Here is a 24,399-nt window from a genome sequence, read left to right on the forward strand (position 1 = left end):
TGTCATCTTACTTCATCCAGGGAAATTAACGATGCTTGTGTTACACCATTTACACTCATACTCCGATATGCATCTCTACTGTATATGCATTGCACTTATGCAACTTAAAAAAATATGTAATAGGTTTATACAGCTGCATCCTCTCCAGTTATATTTCAGGTTCCCTGACCACTGTCTGTGCTTGTCGATAGATCCCTAGACTGCATCTCAGCCTACTGACAAGAGCTCTGAATGTCTAGGAGACATATGTCACCCAAGTGTGCAAGTACCAGCACTATTACACTAATCGAGACCTGACTTGGTCTCTTTTAAAGTATCCTCTAAGGTAAACAAACCCATGGATGGCATCATTTAAAGTATACCCTCAGGTATAGATGCAGGCTAGGCTACTTGGGGGGGGGGGGGGGGGGGCGTTAACAGGGCGTTGCTGCAAAAGAGCGTGTGTGCTTAGTCAACCTACCCTGTATGAATGTAGGTTAATAATATAACTCTCTATAAAAGAACCACTGGGCGAGGAAGAAAACAAAATGCACAGAACAGCCGTAAAACCCAACTTTTCTCATTTTTTATTATTTACAGAGAAAAATGTTATTCTTGCTCGACACAAAGACAATGTAGATTCCTGCATTCTTCAGAGCACATATTTGTAACTGACACCCAGAATAACTTTAAGACACATTTACACTGACTTTTACTTAATTCTTTTTTTTAAATCATCAACACGCGCACGCACGCACACGCACACACATGCGCACACACTCGTACACATATATACATATACATGTTTTGCCCATATCCATATCGAACTGATTTTTTATTCACAGGAATGATTTCACAAGCAACTGTAAAGATACCATGTATAAAAACCCAACATGTGAAACATCCATTAAACACCCGATTCATTAATAACAGAAAGAAAAAGAGATCCAACACACAGGCATTGTACACAGCTATATAGGATTATTGTTCTTGTACACGTTTCCCAGAGGGCATTGCAACTTCTCTCATTCTCATTGGACAATGTGAAACACCTACACACCACACGCACAAACACAGGTACACGAACACAAACAGCACGAGGTCTCACATCTTTGGGAGGGATACAAAGACGTGAGAACTGGCTGAGCAGGCATTCAATAAACAGCTACAACACATTACAGAAGGAACATGACACTTTACAATATATCATTATTAAAAGATTATTTTTTTCTTTTCTTAAACTTTTCAGGAAGAACAAATCCATGGGAAACTTTTATTATTATTATTATTATTATTTTTTGCCAGAATTGTTTTTGTGTGTGTGTGTGTGGGTTTTGGCGTCTGTCCTTTCTTGATAACTTTGATTTATTTATTTTTTTAGTTTTTTTTTTGTGCTGCTGGTTGACTGGAAACTTGCGATAGCTGGTTTTACGCCTCTGGTTCGTAGTCCTGGTATTCCTCCTGCTAAAGAAAAAAGGAAAAGAAAAAGTTACTATGTGCTGCCTACTTTACTTTAAAAAGCAAAGGTCAAATGTCTTTAATATTCTTTAATATGTTCATTGCAGTCCATCTCTGGGGGCGACATGGCTCAGGCAGTAAGAGCAGTCATCTGGCAGTCGGAGGGTTGCCGGTTCGATCCCCCGCCCGGGCTGTGTCGAAGTGTCCCTGAGCAAGACTCCTAACCCCCAAATGCTCCTGACGAGCTGGTCGGTGCCTTGGATGGCAGCCAATCGCCGTTGGTGTGTGAGTGTGTGTATGAATGGGTAAATGAGAAGCATCAATTGTACAGCGCTTTGGATAAAGGCGCTATATAAATGCCAACGATTTACCATTTACCATCTCTATTCACAGTGTAGCATGAGCTGTGCACCAGGCTTTGCTGTGCTGCCTGTAATATATGTTGCTCGCCACCAGATGGCAGTGGTTCCTCGAGAAACCGACTCGCCAGACACAGAAATCTCGGCGTCTCTCTAACCCTCTCGCTCATTGTTCATCCGCACACTGGAGCGTCACAAAAGGAAACAGAGGGATGGAAGTGAGATGGATGGCAAGCCCCGTTTCTGTGTGATATTTTGATATGGATCGCTCCTCTAGGCCGCGGCGAGATCGCGCGTTCGCGGCCGAACGTGGGGCGGTCTCTTCTACCCACAATGCACCGCGAGACCTTGCATCACTGCCACACCCACGCGGTTAGTGACAGCCCACTGGTGCGTGGAGAGGTGGGGGGAGGGCGGGCAGCCTCACAGGCTGGGGGATGGAGAACGGATGGGAGGGGGGGGGGGGTGGGGGTGGTCAGGGGAGAGAAAGACAGCATCTCCATTTCTTATTTTTCATTTCCTGCCTAACCCTCTCTGCCCTTCCCAGGCTGTTTTTCTTTTGGGTGGAAATGTGTATCTTTATTCCGCTTGTTTTTCTCTTATCTGGGTCACCATGCGCAGTTTAATTAAGCATCGCCGCACGCTTCTGTGCTCAGCCTCCGTAAAAATCCCAGTTAGAGTAAAATCCCCTTTCTAGTACCGCTAAGCCACTATCAACCCATTCAACGAAACCCCGGGGATCCAACCTCTCTCTCCCTCTTTCTCTCTCGCTTTCTCTCTCTCCCTCTTTCTCTCTCTCCGCCTCTCGCTCTTCATATTATATTGGTAACACGTTTCATGTCAGGCAGGAGCCGTGCTTTTCCCCCAAAACTCCCAATGCTGTGGGCGGAAGTAAAAAGACTGGTCTGTCCTGGGAGGGTGTGGGTGAGTCTGGATCAGGGGCGGGGTGTAGTGTGGGGAGGGTGTGTGGCTGTTTTTTCTGCACTCGAAGGAAAGGTCGCCGAAATCTTACTAATCCAACAGCCTGTGTGCTGTGCCTCAGTATGACTGATTCTCCTGAACCCCACGAGACGGTCTGCTGACACTGAGGGCGAGCCAGGAGTGTTTCTGATGGGGACGACAGCAGGCCCACCAAACCCAGATCAGATAGCAGATTTCTCTCTGAGCCAAAGAGTCAAGCGGACAAAAGGGTATTCAACCTTTCAGATTGCATGTTCAGGAAGAGGATTTCTCTGTGGCTAAAACCGAGATATGGAGTATGGTTTTGTGTATATTGAAAATGCAGTTATTTGTCCTGCTGTTGGCTGGACCTGCTCTCATTGCCTCTGAAAAGGAATAGCAGAAAAGCAGTGCTATAATGGCCTCGCCTCGTTTTAGCGAGTGAGAAAGCCCGACCTGGCTTATATATTCACACTCACCGCAGAGCTGTGAGCACAGTGCGTGTGACTGTGTGTGTGTGTGTCTGTTCCCCCGAGTGTGTGAGCAGCATGTGAGAGCGCCGTGTGTGCCAGCATGCGGGGGCGTGAACGCTGTGTGTGAGTGGGTGTGGGTATGTGTGGGTGCGTATGCCCGAGAGAGAAAGAATGTGTTTGTGTGTATGTTTGCGAGTGTGTGTTTGTGTCGATGTGTGTGTGTGAGAGAGACAGAGAGATTGTGTGATGGTGTGTGAGTGTGTGAGAGAGACAGAAAGAGATTGTGTGTTTGTGAGTGTGTGAGAGACAGAAAGAGATTGTGTGTTTGTGAGTGTGTGAGAGACAGAAAGAGAGATTGTGTGATGATTGTGAGATTGTGAGTGTGTGATTGTGAGTGTGTGAGAGAAGTGTGTGATTGTGAGTGTGTGAGAGAGACAGAAAGAGAGATTGTGTGATGATTGTGAGATTGTGAGTGTGCGAGAGAAGTGTGTGTACTCTTACCTGGGGGGCTTCCTCATACGTCTCCCCCTCTGGCTCCAGCAGGGGCTCCTCAACAGCCTCCTGTCCCAGCTCCTCTGGCTGTGGAACACACACACACACACACACACACAGTGTAACTCTGCTCTTGACACAGACAGTACCGAAGGCGGCGTGTGGAGTGGAGTCACTCATCAAATCAGCCTCTCCTTAACTCCCAGACATCTGTCTGTGCTTGTCCGTATTCCTGTTCCCACTCAGGCCCGTCCTTCATTTTCTTCAGTGTTTTGGAAGGTGCAATAGATTCATTAGGAATGCTATTTCATAAATTCATATCTGTGTACCTTTGTAAATCACTGTGTAAAGCAGGGCTGAGGTAAAACGCTCAGTTCCTTCCGCAGTGTAAGCATAACAGAGCACATATTTTCTGCGTATAATGAAGATCTCCATTGTTTGTGACGGATGCTCTGACAGCTCGTCTTAAAGTGACATGACGTGACAAGGCAGCAGAGCACAAACACTCCCAGCCGGATAACAGTACCTAACTCAATGTGGCTCTGCCATTATCTATAAAGATGCGGACAGAAATAGTGAAACTGCCTCGCCGGAGGTCTGAAGCGGTCTCCTCACAGAGAAACAGAGCGCGGCGCCGACACCCGAACCCCTGCCACCCGGTCACCGGCGTTCCTTGGGATCCAGGAGCAAAGCCGTGGACCGAGGCCAGCGTTAGCGCGTTTATTTTTAAGCTCTGCTAATCGAGTCAACAAGGTGACCTTGGAGCGGCCCCGTAAATCTCTCCTCCGCAGGACAGGCCCCGCCCTACTTGGGCTGGCCACCTGGAACACGGGTCCACACCCAGCGGGGGGGCGTGTTTAATGCCATCTCATTCGACCACACCCTGCCCCCCTTCCACAGACAGCGCAGGGAGCTTCTGGGGAGGGCGGAGACTGGGCGGGCTGGAGGAGAGAGTGAGGTCCACAGCTGGTGCCGACTCATCTGACACTTTCAGGCATTTCTCTTCACAGGTTCCCCCGTTCACCTGCGGTTTGATTCCGCCCCCTGCTTCTAGTTGTGGGGAGAACCAACAACCCTCCAACACAGTTCTGAGAAAACAGCCAGAGGGCTCGTACAGAATGAACCAAACCAGTCCTTTGGCTGGGATATTACATTTCTTTCATCTCCTGGTTGACATTTAGCAGGCAAAGAAGAGACAGTGAGGTAAATTTATTCTGGAACAGACTGTATTATGTTTTTCGTGAGCTTGCATCTGTATTATGCTAATGTAATGTTCCGAAAAAGGTTCATTCTTTATTATAACCACAGCAGAAGGCCAATAAAAAACAATAAACAAATTAAAAATGGCAATTAAACCTAGCGGCACTATTTCAAATTAAAATGCAACAAAAATCTATTCTAATTGCTGCACTGAAGGCACAATTCACATCACATCATAATGTTTTGACTTCATGCTATAATAAAAGGTACATTATGTAACATTCTCAAGCATTTGCGATTCGCTTATTATCTCCGTCAATTTCATTGGGAGCGTTTAGGCCTACACACAGCTAACTGCCGATGAATCGGACAAGCAAATTAGGTACTATATTGACTACTGGGGCTTCCAAGCAGGTGTGTTATTTAAGCAGTTAATATCCCAGCAAGCTCGCAGTTGGGCAATTCTGAGTGGGCCCCAGTCGGCCATTATTTTTGCTACAAACAACGGCTAGAAGAAAATACCTCAATTTAGTAATTTTCGACTTCTAACGGTCAAGAGAGGAATAGCAGCAACAAACACCTTCAAACCACAACACTGATTATCCCTCCCCCTTCTCTGTAAACATCCTGACATTGAAATGCCATTGGCTGTGGCAATTACAACCAATTTTCAACCAATGAGCTTGAATTATTGTACAGTTATACAATGTTTTGGTACAGAGTGTCGGGCCATCAACTGTATAGTTTGAAACCCAAATTTAAGCACTATGAACACAAGCAGAGGGTGAGCTTTTTTCAATGGTGGGAAGGGATTTACAACGGTATTGTAAGAATGTTTTAGCACAAAAATCTTACCTATTGTACCTTTAAGTATTTTAGCCAGGTCCGATTAAGTGAGAGTTTACTTCTGTTTATTTTTTACGCTATTTCACCGCAAATGCGGAAATCAGAGACCATTAAAAACACAGATATTGCGGAGCTAGGCTGGACACTGGACACGGCGAGCGGTCCCTTTACGGAAGTGCGCTGTGACGAGCGTGCTCCCTGGGGCCCGGCTGAAAGCCTGAGGCCTGTACGAAAGAGCAGGACGGGTGTGCGATCGATGGCGCTGAGCGAGGTGGGGGAAGGTCAGGCCAGGGGAGGGGAGGCGGGGTGAGGGGCAGCCTGGAGGAGCAGAGGCGACGTGGTGATAACTGACACCTCCCCAGGGAAGGACGGGCCAGGTCGCCTGTCACCTTCCCCTCTGATACAACGGGAAACTCAGGAGACAAGAGCAGGCAGGGAGCCACAGGTCAGAATGTCTTCTGAATCAACCCAATGACCCCGCCCTTTATCCTTTAACTGTTATTGTAATTGGTAAGACGAGTGATACTTTCAATGGTAATAATAACAGTGGTTTTAGCTGCTGTCGTGGTGGTAGTGGTATCAGTAGTTCCATGGTGAGTGTGAGATGGCAGCGTTACCTTCATATCAGCAGGGAAGTCCTCCTTCTTCACCAGGCCTGTGGCAGCAGCGATGTTGCCAGCCCCGGAGAAGACAGCGCCCCCTAGCTGTGAGGCTTGCTCCTTTGTCTTTTCAGCCACTGAGAGGGAGAGAATGCATAAGGCACCATGGAGCACAGCTTTTGTGCAAATTGCTTGTTTTAAAACATCATTCTGCCCTTAGATCAAGTATCCAAGCATTCCCGCATTGTTTCACTCTCAGCTAACACGGCTCTCAAAAGTTTTTTTTACAGAATTGACAAAAAAAGGAAAAAGAAATCACCAATATGTGGGTACTGTGACCTTCTGCTGAAATACCTTCCGCTGCTTTTCTAAAAAATAATTGTTCAGGCTATGCTGAAATTTTCTTGCAATATAGTTCATGAAAGAGAGAAAAAACACTGTCTTTTGTACTGTAGCTGCACAATTTCTCTGTATAGTACAAACATAATGTACTCTACTCTGTAGACGATTCAGAGGCTTTAACTGTAATGAGAAGAATGCTCTTTGTGCTGGTGGTAGATGTGCAGATATTAGTTCTCAAACCAGTAGCAGTAAACAAGAGTTAAACGTTTCTAGGTGAAATCCTGACATAGAAATGTTATGAGATACATTTCACCCTTAATTCTATCGATTCGGCAGCAGGAAAATCAATTGAATCTGGAATTGGAATCGCTGTGTGCACCTCTTTTGGAAGAATTAGCAATTACAAGAGACCAGAATGTGCACTGGCTACTGGGTAATCCAATTTAAATATCGCTTATGTTTCCTCAACATGAAAGCAACGACAATCAAATATAATCAGCCGGTTGTGTGACTCCTCACAGAGGAGTCTGTTAGCGAGGAGCAGGAGCGTAGCGTATAAATAGAAACTACAAACAGAATCCGTCAGGCACTTCTGTCATCTACCCTCCTAATAATAGCTATGGCAGCCTCGCAGGAAAAGGAAAACAGCACTTTCCAAGGAAGCAGTGGTTCTTGAACATTTCTGAATACAGACTCTAGGATACAATTACTGCTTAAACACTGCACTGGACTAGTGTCTGTGAGCACCAGACCGTGCCTAAACTGGCTTTTTCGAAATTGAACTTACCAGTCGCAACACTGTCTTTAGTCACGTTACCTGAAAAAAGAGAGTGAGGGAGAGAGAGATAGGGGGAGAGGGAGAGCGAGAGAGAGATAATACTTTAGTCATAATGACACGGTTCGTAATGGAACATCACAGACAACACCATAACAAAATGAAGTCATTTGAAGGGGGATTGACTCATGGTGTTTGGAGCCAAAATGGTTCCTGAAGAGAGCCAGGGTGACAACGCACTGACAGACTGCATGACAGAGAGATCAGGGGGGAGGTCTCTGTCACGCTCAGTTCGCATTTCAGCTACAAAAATAAACTAAACTAAATGAAGGGTGGGTGCCTTATAATCCAGAACTGTTCATTCAAAAATATGGTTAAGGGACATGACTGGGACCCAGAAGGTCGTGGTTTAAGCCACAATAAGATCCGCACAGCTGTTGGGCCCTTGAACTGTAGCCCTGCATTGCACCAGGGGGGAATGTCCCCTGCTTAGTCTACTCAACTGAAGTCAACTCAAGTCGCTTTGGATAAAAGCAGTCAGCTAAAGAAAAAATCATGCATAATAATTCAACTAATCCATTTACTCAATAAGTATTCCAGGAATGTATTCAATAAGTATTCCAGAGAATAAAACCATGTCGGCTTCATCTATAAATCCTGAGAAGTGAATATAGAACAGAACAGACAGAAACAGTATGCTCTGTCCCAAATGTATGAGTCACGGACCCTCCGCCCACCTAGGGGTGACCCTGTGGGGAGCTCCATCAGATTTATGGGCATTAAAAAGCACGAGGCTCCCCGAGAGGTAACCCCCCTCCCCCCTAGCACACACGCTGGGATGATATAAACCCTCTCCCCTGGACACTGCCCACGTTCCCCCCCGGTTCACACCTCTCCGGTGGCTTTTCTCTTCATCGCGCTTCTCTTAAATGAGAAACTCTTCCCCAGGGCCTCTGGCATTTTCATCCTTTTTATTGGTACATTGTGTCCTATTATATTCCATTCTCTTTCTCCTTCATTGTTATTGTGTCTTTTTGCATTCCAACCTTACACTGTGTCTTAATATGTTCAAATCAATTTCATTGCTACATTGGGTCTTATTATACGCTCACAGAGCACTTTATTACACCTACTTATTCATGCGATTATCTGATCGCCCAATTGTGTGGCAGCAGTGCAATGCATAGGATCATGTAGATATGGGTCAGGAGCTTCAGTTAATGTTCAACTGTCAGAATGGTGACAAAATGTGATCTAAGTGACTTTGACCGTGGAGTCATTGTTGGTGGCAGACAGGGTAGTCTGAGTATTTCAGAAACTACTGATCTCCTGGGATTTTCACGCTCACTTAAGTGTATTACAATCCCTTTCATTGTTACATTGTGTCTTATTACAATTCCAATCCCTTTCATTGTTATATTGTGTCTTATTATGTTCCAATCCCTTTTATTGTTACATTGTGTCTTATTACAATTACAATCCCTTTCATTGTTACATTGTGTCTTATTATGTTCCAATCCCTGTCCTTGTTACATTGTGTCTTATTATGTTCCAATCCCTGTCCTTGTTACATTGTGTCTTATTATGGTCCAATACATTTCATTGTTATATTGTATCCAGAAGCTCTACCTGTTTCCTAAGAAAATGCATTTCACCAGGTTGAATTTACACCGACGATGTGGTGAGTTTACACAGCCAAATATTTACTGGCTGTAAAAATGGATTATGGAACACAGTACTTATTAACTCCTTAAAACAATGTGAAAATACAGGCACAAGAAGAATACAACATATATTTTAACTGGTCTGACAAGCTTGTACTATCTGGATGTACATTACACTAATATTAAATTCCAACTATGCCACCCTTACACAGTATGTACATAGAAGGAAGCTTATGAGAGTTAAAGGCATACATACAGAATAGAAATGCTGGACATTGTGATAACAATCACAGGTTTACTGGCCTGGGTTTAAGCAGGGAGTTAATCACCGGATTCAGCTAATCACAGTGTGGATAGATCCAATTTAGCCCTCTCCCCCCCCACCGCTCTGACAGCAGGCTGACCTACTGGCTCTCAGCCTGTCGGGGAGACAGCTGCCTCTCCCACCTCAGCCTCCTGAAACTGCTGAAATACATCCCTGTGAGCTCTCTCTGACAGTACGGCGAAGGAGCTGCAGTTCCGTGTAAAAAACTCAATCTGAGCCGAATGTTTAGATGGACCCGTCTGCCAATGTCTGGTGATGAGCTAAGGTTCTCTGTCACATCTCCATAACCACACCCTTTCTGACTGTTGCCAGGAGACCCTGAGGGAGAGACGTTATTGGCAATAGCATTGTTCCGGGAGGGAGGGTTTAAATCAGCAAGACGTTACTCGCACAATGGAGACGTCACTGGTCCATGCACCTGCAGTTTGACTGCACTAGCTGCACAACTGATGGCCGCAGTAAAGAGGCACAGTGGCAGTTGACTGCAAGCTCTTAAAACATATGGGCCCTCGTCTAGCCTGCTGGATTGGCAAAGTATGTTGCATTGATGGACTTATAGTCGTGATTACGTATTCCAAATTGGGGAATAATGGCATATTTTTGAACAAAGGTTCAGGACAACTGTCAGTTTTGAGGTGAGTTGTCTAGCTTACACGTGTGAAGACCACAGTTGTGGCACACACAGGAGAGTGAGTCATTGTGAACCTCAAAAATAATCAGTAGCATCTCTGATATCGTTGGCACACGGTCGATCCATCCATTGTGTGGGTCTGGCACAGACTCTCATTGTGGCAGTAGATGTAGAGAGGAACCTAATTGCTTGTGGGCTCACGTGATACCTGTGCACACATTTCACAGTAGACTGCCTGGAAGCCTTATGTTGCAGCACAAGGAAAACAGGTGAAATGCAGTAGAAATGGTGTTGCCATTAGGCCACAGAGGACAACTTATTTTTTCCTTTTTTGAGCGAAAACATTTTTTGATGGTTTTTTTGATCTGTCCCAGATCAAGCAATCCCAGATCTCATTGCTTCTACTGCTAACACTCTGTCCCCCCTCCCCTCCACCTCTGTCTCACGCTTCTTCTTCTTCTTCTTCTTCTTCTACCAAACTTCACTGTTCTTCCTCTCTGTTTATACCGGCAACAACTGAAGCTGTTTCCATGCAATTCCCTGTAAAGCCCTGAGGGTCTCTGGACCAAAATCTGACTGATTAATTGACCGATCAAGTGATTGATTGAAGTTGGTCCGCTTCCTGTCTAAGGACTGCCATTTTGATTTACTGTGGATGTGGACAGAGACACCTCGTCCAGACGGTGTTTGACTCTGGGAGTTTCTGTGATGAGGCTGTGATTAATAGGGGTTCAGCTCGAGCCAAAGCCATTTTTTACAGTCAACATTTGGACGATGGCCCAGATTAAACCCGCTGTACGCGATGCTTGCTAGGCCATGATCTGCCTGTAATAAGAGATCAAATGTAATCATGTTGTAAAACAAGGAGAGAATAGGTGCTCTTCAAGTGCTGGATATCCCCTTAATGCACTGTCACTGTCTAATGATGAAGTGAAATAACTGGTTTCACCTTAGTCAGTGAATGTGAGCACGAGGGACCACTGAAAAGCAGATCTATTTTTGTGAAATGTCACATGCAGTGAAAATGCCCAACTGAGATATTACAATATTGCAATATTAGTGTTTAAATTGGCAGGATCCCTTACGAAATGATTAGGACACACATTCTCATACTGACACACAGTCGTAGAAACACTGACAGATAGGTAGCCTTTCAGTGGTAGAGTGTCTGTTGGAACACTAATGTAATGAGTAAGCGATGACAACAAGAAAAAAGTGAAGTGGGGTGAGGCCTCTGTTGACCCAAATCACTCACGAATACACCCACAAATACACACACACACACACATGCACACACACACAGGCCTCAAACTTCAGCATCCCAAACAATTAAGACAAAGACCCTGTCCTGTCAATCAGGAGACCATGGAAACAGGAGCAGAATTAGCCTGTGTGTGCCCTACCTCATGCGCCTGCTGTAACCTGTATAATTCGGGAGCAATCCCTGTATATCCTACCATCTTTCTCCTGGTTAAGCACCAACAAAGCGCCGTCAATCTCTGTGTCATCAGTTACCAATTAGCATTTGAATGAACAAATACAATGTCATACACTATGCTGTTTCTAAGCAGCAATGATCTCATATAAACAGTATTGTCTTTGTAATGGAAAGGTGGTTTTATCAGTCGTAGGTCGATTTGCTCACGCTGGATTTTGTGAAAGTGCCTGGTGGGTGAGGGGCGGGGGGGGAGGGATTGAGGGGCCGGGTAGTGGGAAGGTTCAGACAGTGTATACGAAAAGCTTCTTCTATTTATACATCTCATGTTTTATTTATGCAATTAATGCATTTCCTGTGGCTGACAGCTCCGAGCTTCATTGTATTTCTCCTCTGGTGGTAAAAGAGGGGAACAATACCGTGCCGTTTCTCACGGAGAAGAGTCTTTGGGAATAAAACAAGCGGATACACGCACTCACTTCCAATCCACTCTCCAGTGGACGTGACTGCCTCTTCCTGTTAGCTTGGAAATAGCATCGCGGATATACGCACCTCTGACTGTGAGCAAACCCTACAGCACACAGGCGCATCCAATATAGCACATTAGGGAAGGCCATATAAATCCATAAAGCTCACCTCACACCTTATTACTTATTTAGCAAATGGTGTTACGATGCCGTTATGTCTAATGCACTGAAACATATTTTTACCAAAGCATGAGGGGAACAATTTGGCCACAAGCCATGCACAGTGTTCTTACATTAAATATTCTTAAAGAGTATAACTACTGAATTATGAGCGAAATGCTAAGCCTGTGGATCGGCGAGGCTATGTGCGCGCTAATAGGTCAGTGTTAAATCACAGGTATGTAAAACAGCCACAGGGATGTCAGTTTCTTTAGCGCTTCATGACTAAACAGTGTGCAGTGACTGAAATGGGGCCGACGGCTAAACTAATCTAAATGACAAAATTAGAGTCCTGGGACTGACGCAAGAGTGGGACATGAGCTAGGTGTGCGTAGCATTGGCGGGTGGACTGGTTTAGTGACCTACCACCCGTAAAGCCCTAACAGGCTGGCCAGTGCACATGTCACTGGAACTCTTCACCCTAATCCCGCTATGGGACACTCTTATCCCCTGTGTGTGGTCGGAGCGTAGCTGTCGGAGACAGCCTGGGTGTCGACATGGGATACCGAGGTGGACACACTCATATCTCCCATGGGTCTTCCTCCTGCTGCTCTGCAGCCAGGCCACTAACATTACCCCTCCCTCACTGTAGCCAACAACACGTCCCCCGCTATTGATGTTCTTCACCCAGAGGTTCCAGAACCATTTGTCACATCTATTGAATCCCATCTTCAGTAGTGAAATGTATGCTGTATTGCCAACAGAGCACTATTCTGAGTACGGGCCACCTGATTGGCTGACAGAGAGAGGGATATACACCGTAATTTTAGAGATGCTACATCTGAGCCCCATGGGAAGTGAAGGACAGTTTTCATTTCAGGTGAATGGCCAAACAACGAAATTCAACTACAATACCAGCATGCAGCGACTTAAAGGCATAGTTATCTTACTATTGCAGTTTTAGTGCATGCATCCAATTATTCCAGACAGTGTGCAATACCAGTTGTATTAGGTATTTACACGAGTTTCAGACAATCTCCTGGCTTTACAAAAGCTGGTATATGGGGCAATGAAGCAGTTTTAGTGTGTAAGAACCTTTACTCAGAGGTATAAACAGCCAGGGTATTGATCCTGAAACGTATTTACTTGCGTTATGTATGTGTGTAGGTGTGTGGGTGTGTGAATATCTATATATGCGTATGTTTACATGTATGTGTAGTACATGTGAATCCTGTCCATGAAAATGCATTGCTATGCTTGCGTATATCCCTTTATTGTGTGCTGTGAATCTCTGTGTCTTTATCTACCTCAAGCTCATTTCATGTGCAGGTTCCCAGTCAGGGAATGGATGAGTTTTTGGAGAGAAACGTGTGAATGATTAACACTTGTCCAGCATCAGAGGCTTGGCTTCTCATCACTCAAGCCACCGACCAAAGCATGACAGTTTACAGGGACGGCCTGTTCCCTCCAACTTAACTCCTGTTATCTCAGAAACAAATGTCAATCAGTCAGTCAGTCAGTCAAGACAGCAAGTGAACCATGCAGCCATTCACTCAGTGGCTCCAGGACGAAGCAGCACAGTCTGTCAATCAGCCAGACAGTAAGTAGTTAGTCAGTTACTCACTCAATCACTCAGAATAGCACTCAGCCGAGTCAGTCCAACAGTTATTCAGTCAGTCAGTTTTAGGCACCAGAATCAGTGTCTAAAGTCTGCCATTCAATGAGATAGTATGACTGATGCTTATAGTATCAATCAGTCGGGCGGTAAGACAGCTGGTCACCCAATCAGTCAGTCAGACAGTAAATGAGTTTGTCATCCAAACAGTCAGTTAGACAGTAAGTCAGCTGGTCATACTATCAGTCAGTCAGTCAGTCAGACAGTAAGTCAACTGGTCACCCAATCACTCAGTCAGTTGCAAGCTCCAGGATACAGCAGAGCAGTTTATCGACCAATCAGACTGTAAGTCAGTCAGTCAGTCAGCCACCCATTCAGTTGCAGGCTACAGGAAACAGCAGTGTGGTCAGGCCGATATAAAATGATGATTTTGGACTGAACCCATACCAGGCCCAGTGCAGAACCACTCGGCTTCCAATCCTCCCACTGCTTCAGTGCCCAGGAATAATGAGGGCGATAACGAGAGAGAGCCTCCTTAATGAATCACTGCGGAGGTATAACCTAATTACCACAGAGGTACACATCCATGTTACAGACACAGCTGTCAAGCTGCTCAAGCTTTGTCCTTCACTGAGAAAATGGGACAAGGAACACTATTTAGAATAGTGGGGCATTATATTGCTGCAGAAAACCACTGGGGATTTGGCCCATTATTCTAAATAATATTTCTCACTTCATGAGTAACTGACTTCCTTGCTGTAGCACTGGTCAGATTGACAAGACTCCAGAACTGAGTCAGACCTGAGCTGGACTCTTGCCGAATGAACGGCTACGCATTCAGAGAGTTTCTGTCGCATAAAAACTTTTCATTCCAATGGGCTGTCAGGTGGGTCAGATAAAGGGAAAGGTACCATAAAGGGCCTAAGGAATTTAGTTTAGTTCCTTTAATTTCAGTTTCTACTTCTATGCTATTTTGACTGCAATGCGTAACTTCAAAATGAAGGCCTAAAATCTAATTTCTCTGTTTTCTGACAAACAATGATGCCACACAGGTTCATCCAAATCCTTTTCCTACTGGAAAGAGCATAATGCAGCTCCACATCTCCACACAGCCCCATGACAAAACCAGTTCTAGCCTGTAGCTTTCCTACGGCAGTGTACCAAACCTGGAATGAATCATGAAACTTATGAAACATTCAAACTATGTATGTTTCTCCAATACCAACCAGAGCTAATGGAACCAGAACTACCTGAGAAGCTTTACACTGCTCTTCACAAGCAACTATGCAGAGCTTACTAAAACCAATGGATGGAGCTAGCAAAACCATACTCCATGTCCAGGAATGATAATGAATTCAGAGGCACATTTCGTCACAGTCGTTAGGCACATTTTGTCTGTTCCTCCGCCCAAGTCCTATCTATTTGGTCCAAAAGAAAAATGTTGAGGAATTAATTTTAGGAATGTTTAAAAATGAACTGTTCGTTCAGGCTCTGTTAATCAGCGGAGAAGAGACACATAAAGGCCATACAATATCTTGGAAATCACCACTGCGTAAATAAAGGCAACAGTTGAATGAAACAAACCATAGTAAAACCCCATGAAGCTGTCCATTAATATGAAATAGCCTCAAAGCTCTAGTCTTTTGAGTAAGCATTGATAGAAAAAGAGATGGATGGATACTGGCAATGAGAGAAGTTTACAATCCGCGTTGCTGTAGTTCTAATGTAGCTAGCTTATAATGTGAATGCTTAGTAACTTCGATCTGGAGCCCTCTTGGGCTAATTAACTTTGATGCAATAGGAATACAGATAGGCTAGATATAAAAAAAACAACAGACACGCACAGGCATGACTATTGTGGACCAATGGTGGGGGTGGAGGCCATCTATTATGTAGTGTTATCATGGGCACAATGTGTGGGTTCCCCCCCCCTTCGTTTGGTGCTCTCCTGGGAGGAATGGCACCCTTGCAGACTGGCCTCGGCCCCTGTGCCCAGAACACACACCCACGCGCAGCTACACACTTTCCATGGAACGAGGGTCTTAGGGGTGGAGCTCGCCAAATCAGACACGCACACTGAAGTCACGGCGAAATCCACACAGGGAAAGCGACACAGACTGAAAACTGGCAGCCACGTACGGTGCAGCCTGTCTATGTCTATATGCCAAGGTCTAAACCCCGGCCCTTGTGTGATGAAAACCTTAATCCTCTTCTTTAACCTTGATCCTTATGGCTCACATCCAGCACATCAATCAACAGCAGGAGGCCTGGCTATTTAAAAAGGAGAGTGGTGCTCAGACTAAAGGTGAATTCTCACAGTGGGAACAAATCAAATGGGCAATATACTAACCCATTGAAAATAATGGATTATGTTTTCTATTGACCAGCTTCTGATAATGTACAAAAATATCACCATTAATTTATTTTATAGCAACATAATTTCAGTGTACTCCTGACTGTGTTTTAGAGAAGCAGAAGACCCGATTCAATGGTAAGTAACACCATAAATTCTCTCCTCGCATATCTACTAGTCCCAGTGGACTTGTATATGTGTAAGAACTGGTCCATAGATTTTACACCTCTTACTTTTTTCATGAGTGCGGTCCAGTTTAAATGCCTGACAGGCTCAAACCATCAAGATACTGTACATAAGAACTGGAGAGAGCTTCCGCTTATCGCTTCTAAGGATTCCTACGGGAGCTGCTCAGTGGCATATAAAGCCACTTCAAGGGGCTGTTTTGGCACCAGAGCATGAGCACTGGAGATGTAAAAGTGAAAGGATGGATATGAATGAAAAAAACCTACACCTTCTGTTCAGCTCAAGAAAAGAAAGAAAATCAGTCCCTGGAATTATTCATTCCTGCAGAAGTACTGTCCAAAATTGTATTATTTTTCTAGGATAAATTCATAGTTTTGAAATTATGAATGAGCTTTTTGGTATCAGAGGCTTAAAAACTTAAAAACTACCTGCGGTAGCCACTGGATTTTGCGGGTTTCTGGGGGAATGCCAATCCCTGGTCCCCTGGTACGAGGCCATCATTAGCTGGAGCTCCCTGATCTGTGGTGATGTCACCTTGTGAGCACACCCAGCTTTCTTTTATTTCCCATCTCTTCTTTCAGCTATTGGTTGGTGTGAGAAGATCCATGAGAAAAAAATAAAAAATTATGCCAACCAGAGTGCAGTCATACAAAAGAATACTCCCCTGTTATTATTATTATTATTATTATTATTATTATTAGTAGTAGTAGTAGTAGTATTTGCTGGGGGTTATAGAAACACACCGCACAGGTCAAAGATAAAAAGTTACTTCGGCCGGGGGTTGTAAAGTGGAAAATGTACAGTAATTACAACATTTTTACCTCGGTCTAAAGGATTAAAATATTTCTCTGAACTCTTTCACCCAGGTCTGGAGAGGGACGGATGTAGGAGAGTTGTCTGCGGGTGGCTGGAGATGTGGGGGCTTTGGCAGAGCTCTTTTTGAGGTAACAGAGTAATGATTAATTAAAAAAACCCATTTAGGAGCTGGATTTTTGTCTAGGCCTAGGTCTCATGGCCCTGATGTTCAGAGGGGCTGGTGCACAGCCAGGAAACTCTGGATGTGCCGTTCGGCTGAATGAGTAATCGCTAGAGCTGGAAGTGTCAGGACAAAATTATATTATTATATTATTCCCGGGCCCGGGATGAAATGATATTATTATATTTTATCAGGGTCCTGAGTATGGTGTCTGACTGCACAAGCATAACCTGTTTGGTGCTTCCACAGAACTCCCTGGCTGATTAGTGTGTGTATCTCACAAAATACACACCCAGCTTTCACTGCGGTTGCCAGTTCCAAAGAATGGATACCTCTAAATGACTAGATTTCCTCCACCTCCCAATCCCAAAGACAGACAAAAAATATATTTTAAAAGCTGAGCCACTGTTTTTTTTCTATTACTTGTGAGAGGGCTGAAATTCTAAATCTAATAAAAGAATGCTGTCTTGAATGCACTTCCAAAACAATAAGATGTGCTTTCTGTCACCAAACCACCAAAGAGGCCACTGGTTTTACAGGCGTGTAGTAACCGGAGACAGCTGGTCAGCCTCACTTAATCAACACAAATTATTTTCCCATGATGCTTTGCAACCAGCGCAGGCCACAACAGCAGGACATGAGACCCTGGATGCCACAAACAGGAAGATTTGTTCTACTTTGACTAATATTTCAATATGATAAGGAAAGCGTACACAACAGTAAGATTTACAGTGATCTATGGTATTTTGCTTTGCTTGTCACAAACTTAATTTCTTTTGTTCTTTTATGAGGTTAAGCAGTACTTGTAACATCCATCATTCAAGCACTTCGCACACCCCTCAGCCGACATCTTTAATTTCCATTCTCCCCCAGATAAAGACAAGGAATTATGAGCTGAAGTGTGGGCGCAGAAGTTGAGATAGAAATCACACAGACAGAGGTGTGAATGCGGAAAATTCATATTTACCCAAAATAAAAACTACATATTCCTCAGATGTCATGCTTTCTCTCCTCTCCCATCTAAGGCCCCTCCTCCTCATCTGTGCCCCTCCCCCTTCTCCTCCATGGCCCTGCGCCCTATGACATCATGACCACTCCCTCTGCGCAGCCCTGCCCCTCTTATGGTAAATGGTTGGCATTTATATAGTGCCTTTATCCAAAGCGCTGTACAATTGATGCTTCTCATTCACCCATTCATACACACACTCACACACTCACACACTCACACACTCACACACCAATGGCGATTGGCTGCCATGCAAGGCGCTGACCAGCTCGTCAGGAGCATTTGGGGGGTTAGGTGCTCAGGGACACTTCGACTTAGCCCGGGCGGGGGATCGAACCGGCAACCCTCCGACTGCCAGACGACTGCTCTTACTGCCTGAGCCATGTCGCCCCTCTTACCAGCTCAGTCACAAGTTCTGTACACACCAGATACTCAGTTCCACATTGCTAAAACTCTGAACATGTTCAGCAGGGAACATTCTGTGTTTCTTTATATCAATGGCAAAGCATTCTGATTTCATGCATCTTATGCATATTTCACCATAAATAAATCCCCCCTTGTAAATGAGCAGGGAGAATGAAAGGAACACAAGCTGGTCTGGTGAGGCTGAAGGATTTATGGCACAATTTTCCAGTGCACAGGATTATATCAGCACAGATGTAATAATAATAAGAATAATAATAATACACCCCCCCCCAACTCGTTCACTCTTTCCCCCCTAATTTCCCTCCTGCTCATCTCAGATCCTCTTTCTCCCCTACCCTCCTCTCTTCTTTATGTTTCCTTTTTCGTTCATTTTTTGCAGGACAGGACAGCCAATGTGAAACTGAGTTGGGCTCAGTTTCTATTTGTACTCAATGTGTAGGTTTTAACATCTTGTATATGCGTGATGAATTGAATCCTTTTTTCCTGTACAATAAAAAACTAAAAAAATAATACTACTGCTAATAATAATAATATTAATCATCATCATCACTGTCATCATAATTTGGAAGCATTCCCTTAAAAGCAACAACCCCCACCTCCAATCCTGAATTTCACCTGCGCTTCGTGATGACAGCCGCGTCATGTGACGTGCACTGGGGCCCGTGCCTGCCCTTCTGGGGGGCTGCTCCTACCCTCGACAACTGTCACCTTCTGCGTGAGCAGGCCTGGGGGAGGGGCCGGGACTCGGCGCATCCCCAGAATGCAAATGACGGGAGATAATAAACCCGGGAGCGGAGAAAAGGAATGAGGAATAAAACACTGCTTTCCCGGGCGTCGTGACGCAGACGTGCTGCGGGCTGGTGGCTCGTGCGCGGCTGTGTGTGTGGTGGGAGGGGGGTGGAGCCATGTGACTCACACCAGGGACGTCCTCTCTCCGCAACCCCCAGCCTAGGCCACTTCTTCTCTGTGCTCTGTGCAGTGTGTACTTATTATTATTAATATTAATATTAATATTATTATTACTACTACTATTATTATACAGCATCCTTAATATGGCTGTAACACAGGGTAATGCGACGCAATGTTATTTGATAAATGTGCATCTTCAAATAGGAACTAAAACGGTCAACCCTACAACCCCTTACCACCACCTCCAGTGCTAATCTCCAACTGGGAGACATGCATGGGTGGACTGGGAGAGAACTGGCTCATATGGTGAGTGCGTCCTGCATCTGATTGGACGGCTCAGGGAAAGGGGGAGGGGTGGTCATTAACAAGCCTAAAGCTATGGGTGGATGGGTGGGCGAGAGAGTGATGGAGGGAGAGAGAGAGAGAGAAGGAGAGAGAGGGAGGGAGGCAGAGAGAGATTATGTTTACCCCAACCTATACTTCTCTTTAGGAAGAGTGCAGCCCCAGGAGGAGTACGAAGGATTAAAAGGAGGCATTAATTCAGTATGAATATTCCCCATACATCAATACATAACTGAGCCTTCCAACACCAATATGTAATAATAGTGTTTTTGATGATGTAATAATTAATAATAATAATAATAATAATAATAAGAATAAGATTGCATTTATATGGTACCTTTTCATCTCTCTCTCTCTGTCTCTCTCTCTCTCTAGCCTTCACCTGGGTGATACATAGCAGCCATTTTGCGTGAGAATGCTCACCAATTATCAGCTGCCTGAAGTGAAAAGAAAAGGAATAACAGAACAAATAAGATGGGGGATGAATGGGTGGCAGGTTGAGAAGGATAATGGGGATAAGTAATGCAAAGTAATGATCTTCAGTGCACACAGTGAGGCACAATCTTGGTTTAATGTCTCACTCCAAAACTAAGACACCTTCAGTACAGTGTTCCCATTACTGCTCTACACTGCCTGTGGCTTAATTTGGTCGAACAGTAAGACTGCCCAGGAAAAAACACACAGCACAAACTATAAGTATTCACATCCAACTACTAGCCAAGCCCACCCCAGCTTTACTTCAATACTTTGACATGAGAGAGGTACAGGTCAGTAGAGAAAAACCACAGGCCTGTTCTGCACTTGCAACCGTAGGAATTACCATTATAATTAACTGGCACACAGCCACATTTTCATAAAAATTGATATACCCCAAAGACTCCCGAATAGCAGAGAATCTTAAATATTACAACAAGTGCCCACTATCCTGGAGCCATGTTGACTTTAAAGAAAGTCCATGGCTACATGAAGTATGTGAGGCTCAACAGTGTGTACCTGCTCACAAAACAGCAGAGATTGCTGAAAACACTTACGCACAGAGCGTGCTACAGTTCTGGGACAGAGCCCTGAGACACTCACTTTCCCACTGCACCTCTGGGCACAGATTATAATGCATGGGTATCCTGAAGGCTTGCCAAGTCGGTCAGCATGTAAATCTGGGCAGAGGAAGCCAGCACTGTCTGCTTTAAGCTTGTCTGCTTTCCTCTTGGCCTAGACTAGGGGCCAAGTCACCATTGTCTCCGAATGACTAATAAAAACAAAATCAAAAAACAAAAATGTAGCATTCTTGGCCCAGTGTACCGGACTGCAAGGTAAAAACAAAGTTTACACAACAGGTGTTTAAAATACAAGGTGAGAGGAAGTGACTTATCATATCAAAACACTGATCATTTCACCAATCCAGGAACCATCTTTGCTGAGCACACATAATTCTAAATGCTAAAAGTGTTCGGCATAAATATGTGAGAGTGGCTTAAAATTAGGATGCAGCAACAGTTTAACTGCAAACTTTAAAAAAGAAATATATATAACAACGAAAGGAAATGTGAACTAGTGAAACGTCTAATAAAAGGTGTGATGCAGTTAATGTTCTTCGTTAATCCGGGGAGGGGACGTAGCGACACGCGAGTATAACTCCGGTAATGCAAAGTTCAGAGGCAGAAATGTTACTAAAGGGCTAGAAGAGCGCACTAACTTGCAGCTCCTGAATAATCCTTGTAGGGACAACCCTACAACCCAATCGATCCATCCCGACTATCTGCAAGATGCAGAAGATCCTATTCGATCTAGATATATTCAGACTCATGTCACACACACAGGGCACGGGCACCTCAAGGAGAGGTGACAGTGTGATTTACGAACGTGCGTATGAGTTTATATTCACTGAATTTAACAACTGAAATGCAAGCATGATCATCTGTCGAACTAAAAATAGAAATTTGAATTTAACAAGCTGCATTATAGCCAGATATCTTTTGGGGAAAATCGTTCAAACTAAATTCTTGGAATTCGCCAAATCCAGTAAAATGGTACAGAAGTAGCCTATTGAGATGTCACTCAGCATTGTGGTTAAACACTTTGCTACCGAATGCAACACGCCACAGCTGAATAGCACAATTGAATGCACACCTTACACAGGCGTCCAGAGGATGAGTCTTAATCCTGCTGGTAGACCTTCGTTGAAATAAATATATTTTTTCAATAATATATTTCAGGTTCTCTCTTAAACGAGAGAACCTGATTCGGTGGGAACACATGATGGTAGAATAAATGAACACTCCACCCCCTTTCCAGCCAATCTGAAATCATAACACGATTAGCCGTCCCTCGGCCTATTGCGTCGCTCTTCCTGGGGATGTAGGAGGATTTTTTCCATCACTGCGCTACGACAACCGGGACAAGTAATTGGTCGCTTCTCTCGTTATAGGATGGTCCGCCCGTAGGTTAGCCTACGTCGTTTTCTTGCTAACAAAAATAGCCTATTAAAAAATAATTTGCACCTTACCCACATACATGACCCCTTCTTTAGTTTTCTCTGCCGCGACAGCCACCCCTTCCTTGGTCTTCTCTGCGGCCGCTGCCATTCCTTCTTTGGCTTTAGACAATCCTTTCATAAAAACATCCATCTTGGCTCCTTGTGCTGAGGAAGAGAGCGACGACTCAGTAACACAGCTATACGTTGATTGGGAAATAAGCTGTATTGGGGAAATATCCAAGAAAACAGAAATTAATGAATTAATTAATTAAAATATACGCCCGCATTTATCCCGCCATCTGATATTTGCGCACGACACAGAGGCGTAATTCGGCAAAGAATCACTTAGCTACCGTGTTTGCCAATTCCCTTGAGGATGGAAGGAATTGGCTACTGGTGCTATCCTGCAGGTGACCCACTATGTTCACCCATACACGAAAATCTAATGAACAGACAGATAAGACCACAAATCTTTCTCTCTCCCAGCAACAATTGATATGTAAATCCTGGCAAGCAAGCATTCGGAAGAGCAACAGCGTAGGGGTGGGGGTGGGGGGGTTAAGGGATGTAAGGGTTAACTGTGCACGCGCTCATGAATTGTAATTTCACTGTAAGGAGTAACGTTTTTGTCGCGAACTAAGAACACGCTGCTTGCCAGTAATACTACTTCAAGCACCCCAATGTTTGAACCAAATCGTCTATGACAGAAGGATGTACGTGACTTCATTATTTATATACTATTTTTCTTTATTGGTACAAACAAACAATGGAAGAGCCAATAAGCGAAAAGCTCGCATAAAAATGGCATTTAATATGCTTCATAAATTGAAACAAACAACTTGACACAAACTCTTGTCATTATTTTTCCTGTGAAGTGCACAGAATGGTATTACTGTAGTGTTATTCCCAATATGGAGTGATATCTTAATTGATAACCTAATATATTGAGATACATTCATACCTGCATTGTTGACTGTACTAGCAGTCCTGTTCAGAGACTTTCAATGAATGATATTTATCGATAAAGACAAATTAATACTGTATTAAAATATTATATTTCATGAATTATTGCAAGTGCTCAAAATCAGGCCAAGGGTCCCCCGTGAAGCAAAAAGCGTCGACTGATAAGGATTAATTTCATTTTCACTAGCAATACCGCTGCTGGAGATATCTATGTCAATCGCAAAACAATATTTCTGTTGCTTTTAGAAAAAGCTAAGTGGCATGGCTATATGTTTGGTAATAAAAATTCGATTGATGTCGCATATATCTAGCCCATATCACGATACAGCCCTGATCTCTATTCTAACGTTGCCAAAACATAGAAAAAACGAATTAATAAAAGAAACTTACCTTTCAGAAACAGTGAGACCTACTCCCTTGTCGTTCAATCGCACTCCGGTAGATTCAAATATCGTCGAAGGGGGTAAAATCAGAATATGATCACGAGGTGGAACTTCCTCTCCCTGTTCTCAGCCAATAGCTGCGGACCTTCTCGTGGTGGGGATGAGAGAGTCAGGCAGACCCTGTCATTGATCTTCCTGAATATGTCAGCTTGTAGGCTGTATGGACCTATGTTGTTATAGCTGTTTAATGTTGCAAGAAGCTTTCCACTATAGACGAACGTCCTACTCAGTTTGCGGATTTCATCAGCGCTGGCTTGCCAATCCCGTAAGTAATAGAATGACACGCCGCACGCTAAAAGCAACCCCCCACAACCTTGCAGTGTCCGGCTTCAGTACAAGGTTCGTGAAAGGCGAGATGGTCATCTCGCCATCATTTTGTTATGAACGTGGTACACCGCCCCCTTCCACCCCCTCCCAACCAGTGTTCCACGATAAGTCATCCCTGTTGGTTATCCCCTCTACTCTTTGAATAAGCGAGGAATTACATCCCTTTTTTACATCATGGTTGCACTGCTATTTCCCATTGCGTGCGATTGTTGTACAGTGCATATACGTTACAGGGTA

The 24,399-nt window shown here is 44.3% G+C and overlaps 1 protein-coding gene across 3 annotated transcripts; it reads right to left on the reverse strand.

Annotated features, from left to right (window-relative positions):
* Nucleotides 1–543: 543 nt before the first annotated feature.
* Nucleotides 544–24,214, reverse strand: sncb (synuclein, beta). 3 transcript variants are annotated; one of them, XM_061235650.1, is made up of 6 exons: nucleotides 23,783–24,214; nucleotides 22,460–22,649; nucleotides 7,475–7,504; nucleotides 6,364–6,482; nucleotides 3,710–3,787; nucleotides 544–1,440 (listed from the first exon to the last, which is right to left on the reverse strand). In XM_061235650.1, the coding sequence occupies exons 2-6, from the start codon at nucleotides 22,578–22,580 to the stop codon at nucleotides 1,408–1,410; spliced, it is 381 nt and encodes a 126-aa protein (XP_061091634.1). In that variant the 5' UTR covers nucleotides 22,581–22,649; nucleotides 23,783–24,214; the 3' UTR covers nucleotides 544–1,407. The 3 variants fall into 3 exon arrangements, with proteins under 3 accessions (XP_061091634.1, XP_061091633.1, XP_061091632.1); XM_061235649.1 differs by having other exon boundaries at nucleotides 544–1,443; nucleotides 22,460–22,594; nucleotides 23,783–24,206; XM_061235648.1 differs by having other exon boundaries at nucleotides 544–1,443; nucleotides 23,783–24,204.
* Nucleotides 24,215–24,399: the final 185 nt, after the last annotated feature.

This window comes from Conger conger, chromosome 3, assembly GCF_963514075.1.
Source record: "Conger conger chromosome 3, fConCon1.1, whole genome shotgun sequence".
Taxonomy (NCBI): Eukaryota; Metazoa; Chordata; class Actinopteri; order Anguilliformes; family Congridae; genus Conger; species Conger conger.